Here is a 16,790-nt window from a genome sequence, read left to right as displayed (position 1 = left end):
CAAAACGGCGGCGAGGGGGTGGTGACGGCACGGCCGGGGCCGGGCCGGGGCTGCGGGGACAGACCCCCGCCCCCGGACCTGCCTGCTGCCGCCGGTGGCGGGGGCAAGGGGGGCAAGGCTGCCGCTGCCCTTTGGAAAAAGAACCTGAGCAACAAGGGCAGCACCGGGGACACCTCACCACTCCCCGGGCACCAGCAGCACGCTGCGCACCGGGGATGGGACAGCACCGGGAAGGCAGCCCCACGCCGGCCCCCCAACTCCTGGGGCCAGGGATGGAGTGTGGATTGGCAGGGACGGGGTGGAGCCGTGAGGTCCAGTCCCTGATGTCAGAGGGTCCCACCGGAGCGGGGGGCCGCCCACAATAAATACAAATAAATATGGATTCCAGGCATGGAGCTCGCCTGGACTGGACCCCATCCCCCTGTTCCCGTGGGCAGAAGGTGAGCACCCCCTCAGGCACAGCCGCAGGGAGGCCACCACTCCCTCTGGAGGCACGGCTGGCCCAGGCCCAGAGGCAGGGCTCTGGGAGCAAGGAATGTCCCTAAATATCCCCTCTCTGTGGTCCGCAGGAGAGGCCGTCCCTCTCTTCTCCTCCTCCCTGGGGAGGATTGGTCCTTTGGGGCAGAGGGAGACCAGCAGCAGGGGCTTGTCCAGGTCAGGACAGCCAGGGGCTGGCAGGCGGGCACAGCTGGCAGCTCAGGGCCTCTCCTGGGGGCAGGGATGGGGGCCAGCCCTGCAGCCAGCCTAGCCCGCGGTCCTGCGGCCAGCCAGCTCAGCAGTCCGTGCTGTCGCTCTCACACCAGGCCGAGGGGCCGTCGGTGCCAAAGTATCTGTCTCCAAAGTTACCTGGCAGAGAAAGGAACAGAGTGAAGGGGCAGCAGCACCAGCGCCACCAGCGTCCCTCTGGCGTGGCCACAAGGCCCCAGCCACGAGGCGCAGCACACCCCGGCCCCCCTCACCGATGCCCGGGATGATGTGGAACTCCTCGTTGACGCGCTTGTCCACGGCGGTGGTGATGATGCGGACGCGGGGAAAGGCGTAGGCCACGGAGTGCACCCCCATCTCCGCCATCAGCAGCGACAGCAGGAAGATCCTGTCCTCCTGCACGTCGTGGTCCTGCGGCACAGCGAGGGGTGAGAGCCCCGCGGGGCGCAGAGGACCCGCGCCCCGCCGCGCGCCCGGCGCTCACCAGCAGCACGCGCACGGCCATCATGGCCGCGGCGCCCGTGGACACCGTGCTGTCCATGAGGATGACGTAGTCCTCGCTGATCTCCTTGGGCAGGCGCAGGTAGTGCAGCTGGGGAGGGAAGGAGGGCGTCGGTGACGTGCCAGCGGCGCAGGGCCGCGTGCCGGGCTGCGGCAGGACTCACCTCGGGCTCCCCCGTGTCCAGGTTGGTCTGGATGAGGATCTTGCCCAGGCGGATGTCCTTGCAGACAGCGGTCAGGGCCTGCTCCATGGTCTCACCTGCCCGCAGGATGGACACGCCGGTGATCTGGGAAAGGGGCAAGGACACGTGCTGGGTGCTCCCGGCGCGTGCTGAGCCAGGAGCTGTGCTCTCCCGGGGAGCAGGGAGCCGGGATCGTGCCTCACCCGCTGCCTGTGGAACCGCTTCCCCTCGTACGTGGTGCCCTGGGGCGTCTCCACCGTGACCGACTGCAGGAAGGGGAGCACAGAGTGGGGGGCAGCCAGACCCCCTGCGATGGGAGCAGCCAGGAGGGGAGATGGGCTGGGGCTGCGCCCAGGAGTGGGCACTCACCTTCAGGGGCAGGAAGGACAAGGCGTGCTCGATCAGCAGCCGCATCAGGCGCTTGGAGTAGAAGATAAATTCGTCCCTGGTCGTGTCCTTGTTCCTGGCAGGGATGACACGAGTGAGGTGGGGACAGAGCCCCTGCCATCCCCTGCAGACCACAGGTGGGGCTCCAGGGGCCAACCAGCATGGACAGCAGCCCCAGTCTGTGGGAACCAGACACTCCTGGAAGGACACAGTCAGTGATCACCAGCACTGTGGGGCTCACTGAGACCTCAGGTTGTGTCTTAGGATTAGAGAGGCGAGAGAGTGGCTCAGCTACCTGGGAGGGAGGTGCAACACCACTGACAGACACCAGAGAGAGCAGGCAGAGAATGGTGAGTAGGAACAGGTCAGGCAGGACCATCAGTCCTGGGGCAGCACAAACTCAGGAGCAGTGGGCGAGTGTTGGGGAGCCTGGGGTGGAACAGGAGCAGAGCCAGGATAGGCTAGGACCCCGCTGTGGAAGGGGACATTGTGCACCATGGCTGAGCATGCTGGTGACAGAAGAGCTGAACATGTCCTCAGCTCTCCCCTCTACTATGTCCCAAGTCAGAGATAAAGCACTGCTAAGAACCAGGTGCCCTTTTCACAGCTCTGATGTACTGAAGGCACTGAGATGTAAAACAAACACAACCCAGAACAAAGCTGCCATGGGGTTGCAGTTCCCAGGAAACCTCTCCCCCAGGAGGGGTAAAGCCAGCCCTGCATGCAGGGCACTAACCCCACAGCAGAGGGAAAGTAAATGACTTTTCCTACTGGGAGCACCCTTCCCACCAGCCTCGTGGGGAACACGAGGACAAAGAAGTCCCACAGACACCTGCCCGTTCCCAGATGGAAGAAGTGGAGCTGGCAACACTCCTGAAGAGGCAGAAGGATATTGAATATTTTTACTCAGTATTTTAAGACATCATCTGCCATTTCTTACACCTTGGTGGATGACAGGCAGCCCCACCGAGGCGTCTGGAGGAGGACGAGCAGTCACTGCTGTCCTTGTGTGCTCCTGCAGCCATTCCAGGGTCACTCACAGCTGAGCATCTGCAGTGACTGTGGCATACAGACATTCCCACACCCCTGGGCACAGCCAGCACCCCCAGGGAAGGCAAAAAAACCCCCCACTTCTGGTCTGGAAGACCCTGCCTACGGCTCCCAGAGCTGCCAGCAAGCACTCACAGGTGGGCTGCACCCACACATCCACCCCCAGCAGCCCGCGAGCAGCATGAGCCAGCAGCCTCCCTGCCTCCCCTGCAGCCTGTCCCCACTGGGACTGGCCCCTGGCTGGGTGGGACAGGCCTCCCACTGCTCCTGCAGAGGTTCCTCTGGGGTGGGGAACCCCTGGGGACCCCAGTGCTGACACAGCCAGGAAGCTTCTCCCTGCCCAGGGCACAAGCAGGGCAGGGGGAAGGGCTGTGCCAGGGAGGGCAGCCCGGCCGTGCTGGGCAGCAGCAGGGCACCAGGATCCATCCGTGCCACCATCCCACCCCCTCAGCTGGCAGAGCACTGCCAAAGGGGACATCGCTGTCCCCACTGCACCCCCTCACCCCACGGCATCACTGCCTGGGTGAAGCCTGAGGAAACACGCTGCTCCTATCCACAGAGGAGGCAGATGAACCTCAGCACACTGCAGCACCCTGGGAGCCTGCAGCTGGGCATGGCAGCACTGCAGCTGGCGCTCAGCCTTCCCTAGCATGCTCAGGAGATGACAGAGGGACCAGGAGCATCTGTCTGGGGCCTGATCACAGCATCAGCTCTGTGCATCAACTGGACTGTCGGCAGCTGAGAGCCAGCTGGTTCAGCCAGGCACCAGGAAATCTGGGCATGAGTGGGCTAGAGTCCCAGAATGGTTTGTGCTGGGAGGGACCTTAAAGGTCACCTTGTCCCCCCACCCTGCCATGGGCAGCCACACCTTCTATTAGACCAGGTTCCCCCAAAGCCTGTCCAGCTGCCCTTGGGGCAGCCAGCTACCTGGGCAACCTGAGGCAGAGCCTCACCACGCTCAGGGAAGAGCTTCTGCCCAGCATCTCATGTAACATGCCCTCTGGCAATGGGATACCAATCCTCCTCATCCCGACACCGCATCCTTCATACTCCATCTATTCTCAGCCTCATGACTCAGGCCACGCAGCTATTCCAGTGTGGGACTCGTTTTCAGTCTCTGTCTCTCCACAACAGCAGAAAATTGCTGTGTAAAGTGGTTCCCCTGGATGCCAGCCTGATGTGCCAGGACGATGCCCATGCGCTGGCACCAACACCCTCCCAGCAGACAGAGTGGTGTGGAGCCACAGGGAATGGTGCTGACTGGCACGCAGGACTGACACCCTAGAGAGCTGCTCTGGGAAGCACCGGGCAGGACAAGGAGGGAGCAGAACCCTGGCTCACAGCTCTGCTGGGCTGGACACAGCCAGACACAAAGACAGGCTCTGCTGGGCTGGACACAGCCAGACACCCAGACAGGCTCTGCTGGGCTGGACACAGCCAGACAGGCTCTGCTGGGCTGGACACAGCCAGGCACCCAGACAGGCTCTGCTGGGCTGGACACAGCCAGACACAAAGACAGGCTCTGCTGGGCTGGACACAGCCAGGCACCCAGACAGGCTCTGCTGGGCTGGACACAGCCAGACACCCAGACAGGCTCTGCTGGGCTGGACACAGCCAGACAGGCTCTGCTGGGCTGGACACAGCCAGGCACCCAGACAGGCTCTGCTGGGCTGGACACAGCCAGGCACCCAGACAGGCTCTGCTGGGCTGGACACAGCCAGGCACCCAGACAGGCTCTGCTGGGCTGGACACAGCCAGGCACCCAGACAGGCTCTGCTGGGCTGGACACGGCCAGACAGGCTCTGCTGGGCTGGACACAGCCAGACAGGCTCTGCTGGGCTGGACACGGCCAGACACCCAGACAGGCTCTGCTGTGGGAGCAGCAGCCCTCCATGAGCACTGCAGAGCTGCAGCCTGGGCAGTGGAAGGGTCCCTGCCGATGTCAGGGGCTGAGCTAGGCAGCCTCCAAAGGCCCCTCTCACCCAAGCCAGTGTTTGATGATGGAACTTGAGATGTTGAGATTTTTAAATTTTCTGTGCTGAAAGGCACAGACTCGTAAGAGTGCTGTATTTGACTTGAGGTTGTGGAGAAGACTTTTAAAACTAATTAATAGCACTAGGATTATGAGTGGGTAGTTGGTTAGAAGTGTGTAATATTACAGTGTGGAAAACTTAAGAGTTTGGGGTTTTAGAATATAGAAATAAATACGAAGATGGAGGTTTTAGGGTGGAAGTAAGTTGTTCTTTTTACCTTTTTTTCTTTCTTTTTCTTAGGTTTGGGTGATGTTTTTTAATTAGACAGAAAAGTCTACATTGTAAGCTTTGAGAGATTACTTATTAGGTTAAAAGGGAAAATAATCTAAGTGTTATTTTTTAATTAGATAGTTCAGTTTTAAAAGGCTTTGTAACAAAAGATACTTAGCTGTTTTGTGTTTTGCTAATGAAAGACTGTAGAACTCACAGTTGTGAGGTTGTTTCATTGATAAAAAATAATAAACACATGAGTCTAAACATGAAATACATTAATCAAGACAAGAGACAGGTCTGCTAAGATGCAGTAACTGCACACTGAGGCGCAGGAAAGGTGGCTAAAGGTGTGTTTGAGTCTCACCAGCCTGGAGCTCTCTGGGAGCCCAAGAGAAGGGCAGCAGGCAAAAGCAGCACCTGGGGAGCAGAGGGTCACGCATGGTGACCAGCAACAGCCCCATGCCATGCCCAAGGGACACAGAAGCCAACAAGGGCCACCAAGTCTCCCCAGGAACACAGGCTGCCTCGCTGCCCCTGACACAGACCCAGCAGAGCTCCTCAGCTCAGAGCTTCGGGAAAGGCACCGGCCCAGCAGGATTTCAGGGCAGCTGGCAGGCTGAGGCGATGCTCCTCAGAAAGGTGGCATTTCTCATTCACCATCTGGAACGGGCTCAGCTGCCTCCCCAGCACCCCTGGCCCTGCTCCCGCACGGCACCAGCACAGCCACGTGAGGCCAGCGGTGCCAAAGCCCTGCAGCCCCAGGCAAAGCCATCCCACCCCCAGGGCAGCCTGCACAGCCCTGAGCCTCAGGGGATTAAGGTCACGAAGAGCTTGTGCTACAGAGGGGGAGCCACAGCCCGGGGGAGGGACTGGGCACTGGCACAGGGCTCTGCCTGGCACACCTGGCTGCCACATCACCCGTCCTAGTGCCAGGACCTGCCCCGGAGCCTGTGCTTCCACAGGAGGCAGGAGAAGGAAAGGAGGTGCCCAGCCTGTATGTGGTCATGAGTACCAGACCACCATAAACTGTTTGGGCTGGAAAAGCCCTTTGAGATCAAGTTCAGCTGCTCCCCCGGCACTGCCAAGGCTATCACTAGCCCGCACCCTCCAGTGCCACATCCACGTGGCTTCTGAATTCCACCAGGGATGGGGACTGCATCACTACCTGCAGCAGCTGTGCTGAGGCTGGAAAATCCTTTCCATGAAGAAACTGCTCCCAATATCCAACCTAAATCTCCTCTGGAGCAGCCTGAGGCAGCTTCCTCTTGTCCTGCCCCTTTTTTCCATGGGAGCAGAGCCTGACCCTCACCTGGCTGCACCCTCCTGTCAGGAAGCCATAGAGAGCAAGAAGGTGCCCCCTGAGCCTCCTTTTCTCCAGGCTGAGCCCCTTCCCAGCTCCCTCAGCCTCTCCTGAGCTCCATCCCCTTCCCCAGCTCTGTTCCCTGCCCTGGACACGCTCCCTCAATGTCTCTCTTACCAGGAGGGGCCCAGAGCTGCCCCCAGCACTGGAGGTGCCCCAGCAGGGTCCAGCTGGGGCAGCCCAGGTGCCACTGGCCTCTTGCCCACCTGGGCTCATGTTGAGCCACTGCTGACCAACACTCCCACGGCCTTTCCAGCCCCTCTGCCCCAGCCTGGAGTGCTTCATGAGGCTGCTGTGACCCGAGGGCAGGGCCTGGCGCTTGGCCTTGGTGACCCTCATGCCGCTGGTGTCAGCACATCGACCCAGACTGTCCCAGTGCCCCTGCAGAGCCTTCCTGCTCTCCAGCAGATCCGCATCCCACCGCACCTGCTATCCCCCACGAGCTTACTGGAAGTGCACTCAGTCCTGCCCAGGTCTCTCACAAGGACATGAGCTGACACTTTCCAAGCCAACACACAGGTGCCACAGCAGCCACAGCATGAGAGGCACAGGAGGACCTGACTGAGCTCAACATCCCCTTTCTGCTGCGGAGAAACACACCTGGGACTGCCAGGTTCTGCAGCTGCAAAAACATGAACCTCTCTGTGGTCCCAAAGGCCTCAGCCCTTGACCCTTCACTAACTGATGCTACAGCCACGTGGAAAAAAGGAGCATCAGAGGGCAAAGGAAAGATCAAGAGTGTCACAGAAGCAGCTGCCCAGGTCCCTTCTCTAAGCTACCTCAAAACCCAAGTGCCCTGGCAGAGGGGCAAGGGGTACCTTGCTCCATGCCACCAGCTGCTCCAGTGAGGAAAGAGCCAACCAGTCCCCTCCCATTGTAGGAAAAGCCTGCCTTAGGCTCAGAAATCACCCAAAGCAGACGTGCAGAGGTCTGGGCACCAGACAAGTGCCCAAGGGGCCAGGGCCAGCTCCATTTAGCTATTCTGCTCCAGGCCAACCCTCACGACTGTGGTCCCAGGGGCAAAGGGAAGAAACTCACCCCAGGCCTTGTGGTGAGATGCCACCAGGCAGCCCAGGGCAGGGGCCTGGGGCAGGGATGTACCTGATGATGGTGTGCATGCCCCGCACCTGCGGCGTGCTCTCCAGGACGCTCAGAGTCTTTGGCAGGGGCTGTCCTTGGTGGGCCGAGGCCAGGGCTGCCCTGCGGGGAGGAAGGCACTCAGAGCCCGGCAGCACACGCAGACTCACAGCCCGGGGCCCCTGCAGGGACACACCCCACCAAAGGAAGGCTCCAGAAAAACCCCTCTGAAAGGTCAGCACCGTGCTCGGCCTTCCCACCCGGACCCTGAAGAACGCCCCAAGTCTGGTAGCAGGCATGAGACCCCAGAGCTGGATTACCCAAAAAGACTGGGGTGAACATCCCAGACCACACACACTGCTGCTGCAGCCTCTGCAGCACCAGGAGCTGCAGCTCTGCAGGGAGGACACTCCCCTGCACCCTGGGACCGGGCTGTGCACCACAAGGGACAAGCAAGGGCTGTGCTGCTCAAAGGGGACATGAACTGCCAGGAACAGGGACCATGCAGGGCACCTCTCCCGCAGAAGAACAGCCCAGGGTAACTCAGCAGCCAGGACAGGAGCCCTGCTCCACGCAGGGGCTGGAGCAGGGCAGGGAGCTGGCCACATGCATCAGCCACAGTGCGGGGTGTGTCACACAGAGCCCAGAGCTGCAGCCAGACAGGCCCCACGGAGCTGACACAGCCCCTGCAGCACTGGGGAGGAGCAGCTGCGCTCAGGCAGCTCAGCAGAGCTCTGCCAGCAGGGACACGGAGGCAGCAAGGCTCGGAGTCCAGGGGGTGCCAGCAGCCCCCCCAGGCCGGAACAGGCTCCTGTGCAGCCGTGGGTCCCACGTACCTGACTGTGATCTCCCGCTGGGGGGTGGACAGGTCACCGGCGCAGCACAGGGGAACAGGAAGGACACCCTGTCAGTCACTCACAGGCCAGCACAGCCACCACAACAGCCCAGGTGGCTGCCCACCCTCCTCCCCAGTGCCCACTTCACAGATCTGCTCCCCCAGGCACCATGCTGGAGCCTTTTGAGGAGAGAGGGGTGATGCCAAGACCCCCCCAGGTGCTCCAAGAGCACAGGTCTGCGTGCAGCCACATCCTGCCCTCTGCATGCAGGACCCTTCTCTTCCCCACGCCTGGCTCACCTTTTCCAGCTGGCTGTGCACATGCTGCACGATGAGGTCCAGTGCCACAAAGTTTTCCCCACCTGAGGGTGGAGCAGAGGAGGCAGGTGGGCGACGCTGACCCCCCCCCGCCCCACAGCACCCGCTCCCCACGCCAGGGTCAGCTCCGGCCTCACCCCTGGGCACCACGATGTCGGCCACCTGCACGGTGGGCTCGATGTACTGCTCGAAGGCCGGCTTCACAAACTTGTTGTACTGCTTGATGACCCCCGCGACGTCGCGCCCGCGCTCCATGATGTCGCGCTGCAGCCGCCGCACCAGACGGATGTCGGAGTCCGTGTCCACAAACACTTTCATGTCCAGCAGCTGGAAAACTGGGAGGGGTGAGCACCCCCTATGCAGCTCTCATCATAGCTGCAGCCCGCAGCGGCACCCAGCATCGCCTCCCCCGAGGCCTCTGGCACGTGTGCTCTGCCAGCACGCACAGCGACCTCCCTGCACAGCCCCCACTGCTGCAGGGGCACCCAGGGCCAGTGCCTGGCCTGCTGCAGCACGTCCCCCCCCGGGCCAGCGGCCACCTGAGGCAGCGATACCTTGAGCAGCTCCTTGTTGGCGAAGGCCAGGATCCCTTCGAACACGATGACGTTGGCCCCGTACACTGTTTTCTGCAGGCAGACAGGAGCTGGGTTTGTCCTGCTTCTCTCACGTGTCACGGCAGCACCAACACCGACACAGACAGGGCACTGACCACCCCCCATGCTGGGGCTCCCCCTAACCGTCCTGCAGCACCCAATGCCTTGGAGCCATAGCTGATCCCTGTGCACGATGCTGCAGCCCAGGACAGTCCCCGAACCTTGCTCTAGATCCCAAGCCTCTGCTCAATGCCATCTTCCCAGCACCTCTCCACACTGAGACCCTCCCTCATATCTGCACTGGCCTGTTTGCACATCCACCCACAGTCTCCCCCAGATGAGTCCCCCACTCCTGATGACCCCGAGCCGTCCCCTCCCTTTAGCCTTCCAGGCCCTGCAGGGCCCAGAGGTGCTCCCCGTTCCCGGGACCCTGCCAGCCCGGCCCCTGGCACCCACCCACTCGCGGCGCCGGCTGTGCGTGGTGAAGTCGTACACCGGCACCTTCACGCTCTTGCCCTTCTTCAGCTTGCGCAGGACATTGACGAGCAGCTCGAAGTCAAAGGCATCGGGGTGGTCGAAGTTGTAGTCGCTGCGGGCCGCCAGCGCCTGCTGCCCCTCATCCAGCACCTGCGGGCACCGGCACCGCTCAGCGCCTGGCCCGGGGCATCGGCAGCGCCCAGCACCACCGGCATCCACCGGCACCCCAGCCCCGTGCAGCACCGCGCCCGATCCCCGCACCCCGAGCACCGGCAGTGCCCAGCGGTACCCTGGAACGGCGAGTGTGGGCACGGCTCAGCGCCGCGCCGGCCCCCGGGCCCCGTCCCGCACCTTGTAGAAGGAGTCCATGGAGAGCAGCACGACCCAGGGCACGTCCAGCGCCTCGATGATCCGCGTCGCCACCGTGGTCTTGCCGGAGGCGCTGCCGCCGCACAGGCCTGCGGGGAGCGGCGGGGGCACCGCCCCGGCCCGGATCCGTCACGGCCCCGGATCCGGCTCTGGGCCGGTCCCAGCCCCTCCTCGGCCGTCCCTCGGGGCCTCGCTCCACGATTTCCGACCGCAGCCCGACCCCGGCCCCGGTCCGGCCTCCATCCCCTCCCCGGCCCGGTCCCGGCTCCAATCCCCCCTCGGCCCGGTCCCGGCTCCATCTCCTTTCTGATGCGGCTCCCTCCCCCCCCGGCCCGGTCCCGGCTCCATCTCCTTTCTGATGCGGCTCCATGCCCTCCCCTCCCCGTCCCACCGCTCACCGATGACAAAGGCCTCATCTACGGGCGCGCCGGTCTCGCTGTACCAGGGCGGCCGCCCGGCCGTGTAGATAGTCCGTTTGCTGGTGCGCAGCAGCGGCGGCTCCGGCTTGCACTGGCTGGCGGTGCGGCGCCGTGGGGCCGGGGCGGGCGCCAGCGGCAGCCGGCTGAGCAGCGAGCCCAGCGGGCCGGGGCCGGAGCTGTGTCCGCGCTCCGGCCCCGCCGCCCCCCGCCGCTCCTCAGCGCCCGCCGCCGCCATCGCCGCGCGGCCGCGGGGGCTGCCGGGACCGGACGTGTGCGCACGGCACGGGAACAGGCCCCGCCCCTGACCGAGGCACCGCCCCTCAGCTGGCCTCGCTCTTCACGGAGACCCCGCCCCCGACTGAGGCCCCGCCCCAGATGAGCCCCGCCCCTGAGCGAGGCCCCACCCCGACCGAGGCTCCGCCCCAGATGAGCCCCGCCCATTACCGAGGCCCCGCCCGTTACCGAGGCCCCGCCCCGGGCGCCCCGGGGCTCACCGGCAGAGCCCGGACGTGTCACACCGGGGATCCCCGGGGCTGGGGGCTCACCTGCACAGCCCTCCCTGCAGGTGTCACACCGGCGATCCCCGGGGCTCACCTGCACAGCCCTCCCTGCAGGTGTCACACCGGCGATCCCCGGGGCTGGGGGCTCACCTGCACAGCCCTCCCTGCAGGTGTCACACCGGCGATCCCCGGGGCTGGGGGCTCACCTGCACAGCCCCTCCCTGCAGGTGTCATACCGGGGATCCCCGGGGCTGGGGGCTCACCTGCACAGCCCCTCCCTGCAGGTGTCACACCGGCGATCCCCGGGGCTGGGGGCTCACCTGCACAGCCCCTCCCTGCAGGTGTCATACCGGGGATCCCCGGGGCTGGGGGCTCACCTGCACAGCCCCTCCCTGCAGGTGTCACACCGGGGATCCCCGGGGCTGGAGGCTCACCTGCACAGCCCTCCCTGCAGGTGTCACCCCGGGGATCCCCGGGGCTCACCTGCACAGCCCTCCCTGCAGGTGTCACACCGGCGATCCCCGGGGCTCACCTGCACAGCCCTCCCTGCAGGTGTCACACCGGGGATCCCCGGGGCTCACCTGCACAGCCCTCCCTGCAGGTGTCACACCGGCGATCCCCGGGGCTCACCTGCACAGCCCTCCCTGCAGGTGTCACCCCGGGGATCCCCGGGGCTGCTCTGCCCGGGCTCAGCAGCTGCAGCTCCCTCAGCCTCAGCCCGGCAGAGATGCTCCAGCCCTGCAGCATCACAGGCTGCTCGGGGCTGTCCCCAGCCTGTCCCTGTCCCTCGTGTCCTGGGCACCCAGCGCTGGGCCCGGCGCCACGGGGCGCTGTCCAGGACACGCCAAGGGTGCGTGGTTGGTTCACGGTCTGCTGGGCGTCTCCCAGGACCCCTGGAGCCTTTTCTGCGGAGCCGCTTCCCAGCCGGCTGCCCCCTGCCCGTCCTGAGGTTGTCCCTCCCCGGTCAGGACCCGGCCCTGCCCCGTGCTGAGCCTCCCGCGGCTCCTGCCCCCGTCTCCGCAGCCCATCCCGAATCTCTGCGCATCACGGAGCAGCACGGTCGGTGTCACCTCTCACCGCGCTGAGGGGGCTCTGCCTGGCCGCCAGGTCCCTGAAGGCGGCGACAGACGGGGCTGGACTCAGCACCAAGCCCAGGGTACCCTGGTCGGTCCTGGCCGCTGGACACCCTGCTCTGGGCTCGGCCAGACAGCCCCTGCCAACGCCGCCCCTCCCGGCCCGGCCAGCCCAGGCTCCCCGCGCTTCTCTGGAGGATGGCAGGGGGAGCAGCGCCAAAATCCTCCCCGCAGCCCGGGCAGACACTGTCCCCTGCGCCTCCCGTGTGCCCCGGCCGCGGCACGGCACCGCGGCAGCCGATCCCAGTGCTCAGGCACGATCCCCGCCGCCGCCGGCTTCTCTCCAGCTGCCCTCCTGTCCTTCCCGTGCTCAGCCGGATTCCAGGATCAGTGGTGTCATCACCTGCCCGGGTACAAGAGGTGAAGCGGAGCCCTGTCCCCGAAAAGCTTCCCCCGGGAAAGCGGCGCCCCTTACACGCAGCTCCGGTGTCTTCTCCCGGAGATCTCCTTGTCCGCAGCCCCGAGCAGCCCCGCACCCGCCGGGCCGCCCCCGCGCCGAGCCCGGCACGGCGGCACCGCGGGCGGGAGCGCCCCGCCACCCGCGCTGGGCGGGCCCGGCGGCCGGGGGCGGAGCCGCGGCAGGGGCGGGGCTCGCCGGTGCCGGTGCCGGTGCCCGCGGTGCCGCTCGCTCCCGGAATGGAGCCCCCGACCGGCACCGAGAGCGCCCGCCTGGTCAGCCCGCGGGGCGGCCGCGCCGACGGCAGCCTGCGCCTCAAGAGGTACCGCCGGCACCGGCTGCCATCGCCCCGGCATCCCATCGCCCCGGCACCCATCACCGGCACCCATCACCGGCATCCCATCACCAGCATCCCATCGCCCCGGCACCCATCACCGGCATCCCATCACCGGCACCCATCGCCCCGGCACCCATCACCGGCATCCCATCACCGGCATCCCATCGCCCCGGCACCCATCACCGGCACCCATCACCGGCATCCCATCGCCCCGGCACCCATCGCCCCGGCACCCTTTACCGGCACCCATCGCCCCGGCACCTACCACCGCCAGCGCAACTCCATCACCAGCGCCTCCGGCACCGACGGCACTCCGGTCACCACCGGCACTTCCATCAGCACCAGCACACCATCGTCCCGACAACCCCATTACCGGCGCTAGCACCTCCATCACCGGCACCCCCATCACCCTGGCACCACCACCCGCGGCACCCCATCACCTCCCAGGCTCCGCGGCAATTCCCCGCACCGTCACCTCCATTATCTCCCGCATCTGCGACCCTCGGTCCTCCCGCACCCTCTCGCCCATCACCTCCATCGCCCGCATCGCCCTCGGCTCCTCCGGCACCCGCAAGCCCCCGGCACGTCGCGCTCCGCGCAGCTCCCACCCCCACCCGCGACACCGGCACGTCCGTCCCCGCCCGCCCCCGTGCCTTCATCCATCCGAGCGGACACCGGCACCTCCGCAGTCCCCGCGCCAGCCCTGACCGTCCGCCGCTTGCGCCGCCACCCCGCCACCGGCACCTCCGCTCAAGCGGAACCGGCCCCACCGTGCGCCAGCCTCGCTCCCCCCTCGGGTGTCCGTCCCGCACCCATCGGCGCCCAAACGTCACCCACGCACACCGGTACCATCCATCCATCACCCGCCCACACCGGTGCCGTTCGCCCGTTAGCCCCCGTCCCGGCGAGCTGCCCGTCCCCGCTCCCGCACTGCTGCCCCACGCACCGGGACCCCGGCCCCCGCCGCCCCTTCCCCACCCGCACGTCTCCGCACCGCTGGCCCGTCCCGCAGCGCGGCCGCGGGCGCAACACCTCGCTCCCACCCGCACCTCCCCGCGGTACCCGCGCCAGTCCCGTCCTCGGTTCCGGCGGGAACTCCGTGCCACCGCCTCCCGCTGCTGCCGCCGGTCTCGCGGCTGCTCGTCCCGCTGGGGGGGGTTCCGCCGGTGCCCCACCGGCTGCCTGGCCGCATCCCGGCGGGCGGCAGCAGGACCCTCGGCGGGTCTGGCGGGAGCAGCCGCGCCGGTGCTGCCGGCAGTGACCCCCGCCCCCAGTCTCTTCACAGGCTCTCCGGACCCCTCAGCGGCCCCCCCGGCTCCAGATGCCCGCTGCCGCTGCAGCCCCCCGGCCCCCAGCGCCGGGCAGGGCAGGCTCCAGGCCCGCCGGCAGCTGAGCGTCGCCTGCGCCGTCTGCTGCCTCTTCATGGTCGGGGAGGTGATAGGTAACAGCGGCGGGCCGGGGTGGGGGGCTGCCGGCGGGCGCGGGGTGCCAGCTGCTCTGTGCCCGCAGGTGGCTACCTGGCACACAGCCTGGCCGTCATGACGGACGCAGCGCACCTGCTGACAGACGTGGGCAGCATGTCCGTCAGCCTCTTCTCCCTCTGGGTCTCCAGCCGCCCGCCCACCAAGACCATGACCTTCGGCTGGCACCGCTCAGGTGGGCTGAGGGGCGCGGCCCTGCGGGCTCCGGGGACCCCCACGGCGGGGCTGGTGCTGACGGGTCTCGCCCCACAGAGACACTGGGTGCACTGGCTTCTGTCCTCTCCATCTGGGTTGTGACCGCGGCCCTGGTCTACCTGGCGGCCGCCCGCATCATCAGCAACGACTACGAGATCGAGGCGCGAGCCATGCTGGCCACGTCCGCCTGTGCCGTTGGGGTCAATCTGGTGTACGTCCCATGTGTGCTCCCGGCGCCCCATCAGCCCGAGTCCTGCCCCCCTGGCACCCCAACTGTGCCCCCAGGTCACTTTATGTCCCTGTGCACCAGCCTGGTGTCCCCAGGCGCTGCCACCCCCACTTCCTTGTCCCCCATAGGCTCAGGGCTTCCAGTCCACGTGCCTACATCCCCACATTCCCTGGTCCCCCAAGCAGCGCCTCCCAAGCCCTGTCATGAGCCCCGGGACCACACCCCAGCCCTGTTCCTGCACCCCTTCCAGCCCTGCTGCACCTGCAGCCCCCTTCCTCCCAGTGTCCCCAGAGCCAGGTGACTGCCTGCGCCCCCTTTGCCCAGGCAGGGCCCCCAGGGCCTGTCAGCGTGGCACTGAGCCAGCCCTGCCCTTTCCAGCATGGCCTACATCCTGCACCAGTCGCCTGCCGGCCATGGCCATGGCTCAGGGGCCTACGAGCGGCTGGAGGGCTCCGTGGGCTGCCAGCCCGGCCGCAGCCCCCTGCCCGGCAGCACCAGCGTGCGGGCAGCCTTCGTGCACGTGGTGGGTGATCTGCTGCAGAGCGTCAGCGTCCTCGTGGCTGCCACCATCATCTACTTCAAGGTGCCCGGGCTGGACTGCCCCAGCGCTGCCGTGGGAGCAGCTCTGCCCGTGCCACGCAGGGCGCCACGTGGGCTCTGCCCCCAGCTCACAGAGACCCCGCTCTCTGCAGCCCCAGTGCAAGATCGCAGACCCCATCAGCACCCTCTTCTTCTCGGTCTTTGTCCTTGGCTCCACCATCACGATCCTCAGAGACGTCCTCAGGGTCCTCATGGAAGGTGAGCAGTGGGCGAGACCGCAGGCACAGGTGGGCACAGGAGCTCCTGGAGCTGCATCTGCCGCAGCACTGTGCCACGAGGCAGCTCGCCTCCTCTGTGCCTCCCCTGCCCCTCCTGAAGCCCCCCAGTTCCTCCTCTCCACCGCAGCCAGGTGCACGGGCCCCAGGGTGAGGCCTGTCTCACCCCAAAGGCAGCGTGCCCGGCCTGGCTGCCCTGGGCAAGCCCCCAGCCCCACCCAGGTGGGTGCTGTGTCTGCGGGCCAAGGCGTGAGCAGGTGGTGCTGGCAGGGACTCCGCGGGGGCTGGAGTTCGATGCGGTGAAGGAGGCGCTGCTGGGGGCCCGCGGGGTGCGGGGTGTCCACGAGCTGCACCTCTGGGCGCTGACGCTGAGCCACGCCGCCGTGTCGGTGCACGTGGCTGTGGGTGAGTGACCCGCGCGGGGCCCGGCCGGGGGAGCCGGTGGCCCTGCCGGGAACGAGCCCCTGCCCTGCTGCTCCTAGACGCCGGTGCTGACACGGAGATGGTGCTGCAGGAGGTGACTGCCCGGCTCCAGAGCAGGTTTGGCTTTGCCTTGTGCACGGTGCAGGTGGAGCAGCACCAGGAGGAGTCAGCAGGCTGTCCCCACTGCCAGGACCCCCAAACCTGAGACCCCCACCCACTGCTACGTTGGGCCAGACGTGGCCCTGGCCCCAGCCCCTTGTGCTAGAGCAGGGCAGTGCTTGAGATCCCATCCCTCCTCCACCCACCCCACTCTGCAGAGCCCTGGGCTGGGACAGTGACTCCAGTGCGGCGTCCTGGTGTCCTGGGGGGACGGACACGTGGCCTGGCCTGTGCAGCACAGGGGCTCCCTGGAATCCTCCACTCCCTGCTGTGCCACAGCTCCCGAGGAGGCGGAATCCTGCCCCACCACCCCAGGGAGCCTGTCTGTCCTGGCAGGAGGGGACATGCCCCATGGGGGACCTCAGACCTGGCCTTGGCCCCAGCCCCCCACGCTGCTGCCTGGGCTCCGTCTGAATCCTCCTGTGCCTGGCCGTGACTCGCTCCCTCTGTTCAGTCGTGCCTGTGCCCCTGGTGTCCATCTGTCCATCTGTGCCAGCAGCGGTGCCAGCGCTGCCAATAAACGTGTTGGAGCAGCAGCAGCAGTGCAGCAGACAGAGGGGCATGGGGAGGGAAATGGTGGAGTTGGGGATGGGCTCCTACAG

At 66.2% G+C, this 16,790-nt stretch overlaps 2 protein-coding genes across 2 annotated transcripts; one reads left to right on the top strand and one right to left on the bottom strand.

Annotated features, from left to right (window-relative positions):
- On the bottom strand, window positions 1–10,822 carry LOC119699506 (uridine-cytidine kinase-like 1). Its single transcript, XM_038133125.1, has 14 exons — window positions 10,499–10,822; window positions 10,083–10,189; window positions 9,711–9,881; window positions 9,216–9,287; window positions 8,799–8,988; window positions 8,644–8,705; window positions 8,345–8,361; window positions 7,533–7,631; window positions 1,758–1,851; window positions 1,592–1,654; window positions 1,371–1,493; window positions 1,190–1,297; window positions 960–1,116; window positions 1–846 (listed from the first exon to the last, which is right to left on the bottom strand). Exons 1-14 carry the CDS (start codon window positions 10,752–10,754, stop codon window positions 773–775), a joined length of 1,593 nt encoding a protein of 530 aa, XP_037989053.1. The 5' UTR covers window positions 10,755–10,822; the 3' UTR covers window positions 1–772.
- A 1,856-nt stretch (window positions 10,823–12,678) lies between these two features.
- Window positions 12,679–16,713, top strand: SLC30A3 (solute carrier family 30 member 3). The gene is made up of 8 exons (XM_038130478.1): window positions 12,679–12,917; window positions 12,959–14,327; window positions 14,396–14,542; window positions 14,620–14,773; window positions 15,170–15,374; window positions 15,484–15,589; window positions 15,877–16,011; window positions 16,089–16,713. Exons 1-8 carry the CDS (start codon window positions 12,789–12,791, stop codon window positions 16,232–16,234), a joined length of 2,391 nt encoding a protein of 796 aa, XP_037986406.1. The 5' UTR covers window positions 12,679–12,788; the 3' UTR covers window positions 16,235–16,713.
- The last annotated feature ends 77 nt before the right edge of the window (window positions 16,714–16,790 follow it).

This window comes from Motacilla alba, chromosome 3, assembly GCF_015832195.1.
Source record: "Motacilla alba alba isolate MOTALB_02 chromosome 3, Motacilla_alba_V1.0_pri, whole genome shotgun sequence".
Taxonomy (NCBI): domain Eukaryota; kingdom Metazoa; phylum Chordata; class Aves; order Passeriformes; family Motacillidae; genus Motacilla; species Motacilla alba.
Note: the sequence above shows the minus strand (reverse complement) of the source record. Positions and strands in the feature narration are given on the sequence as shown.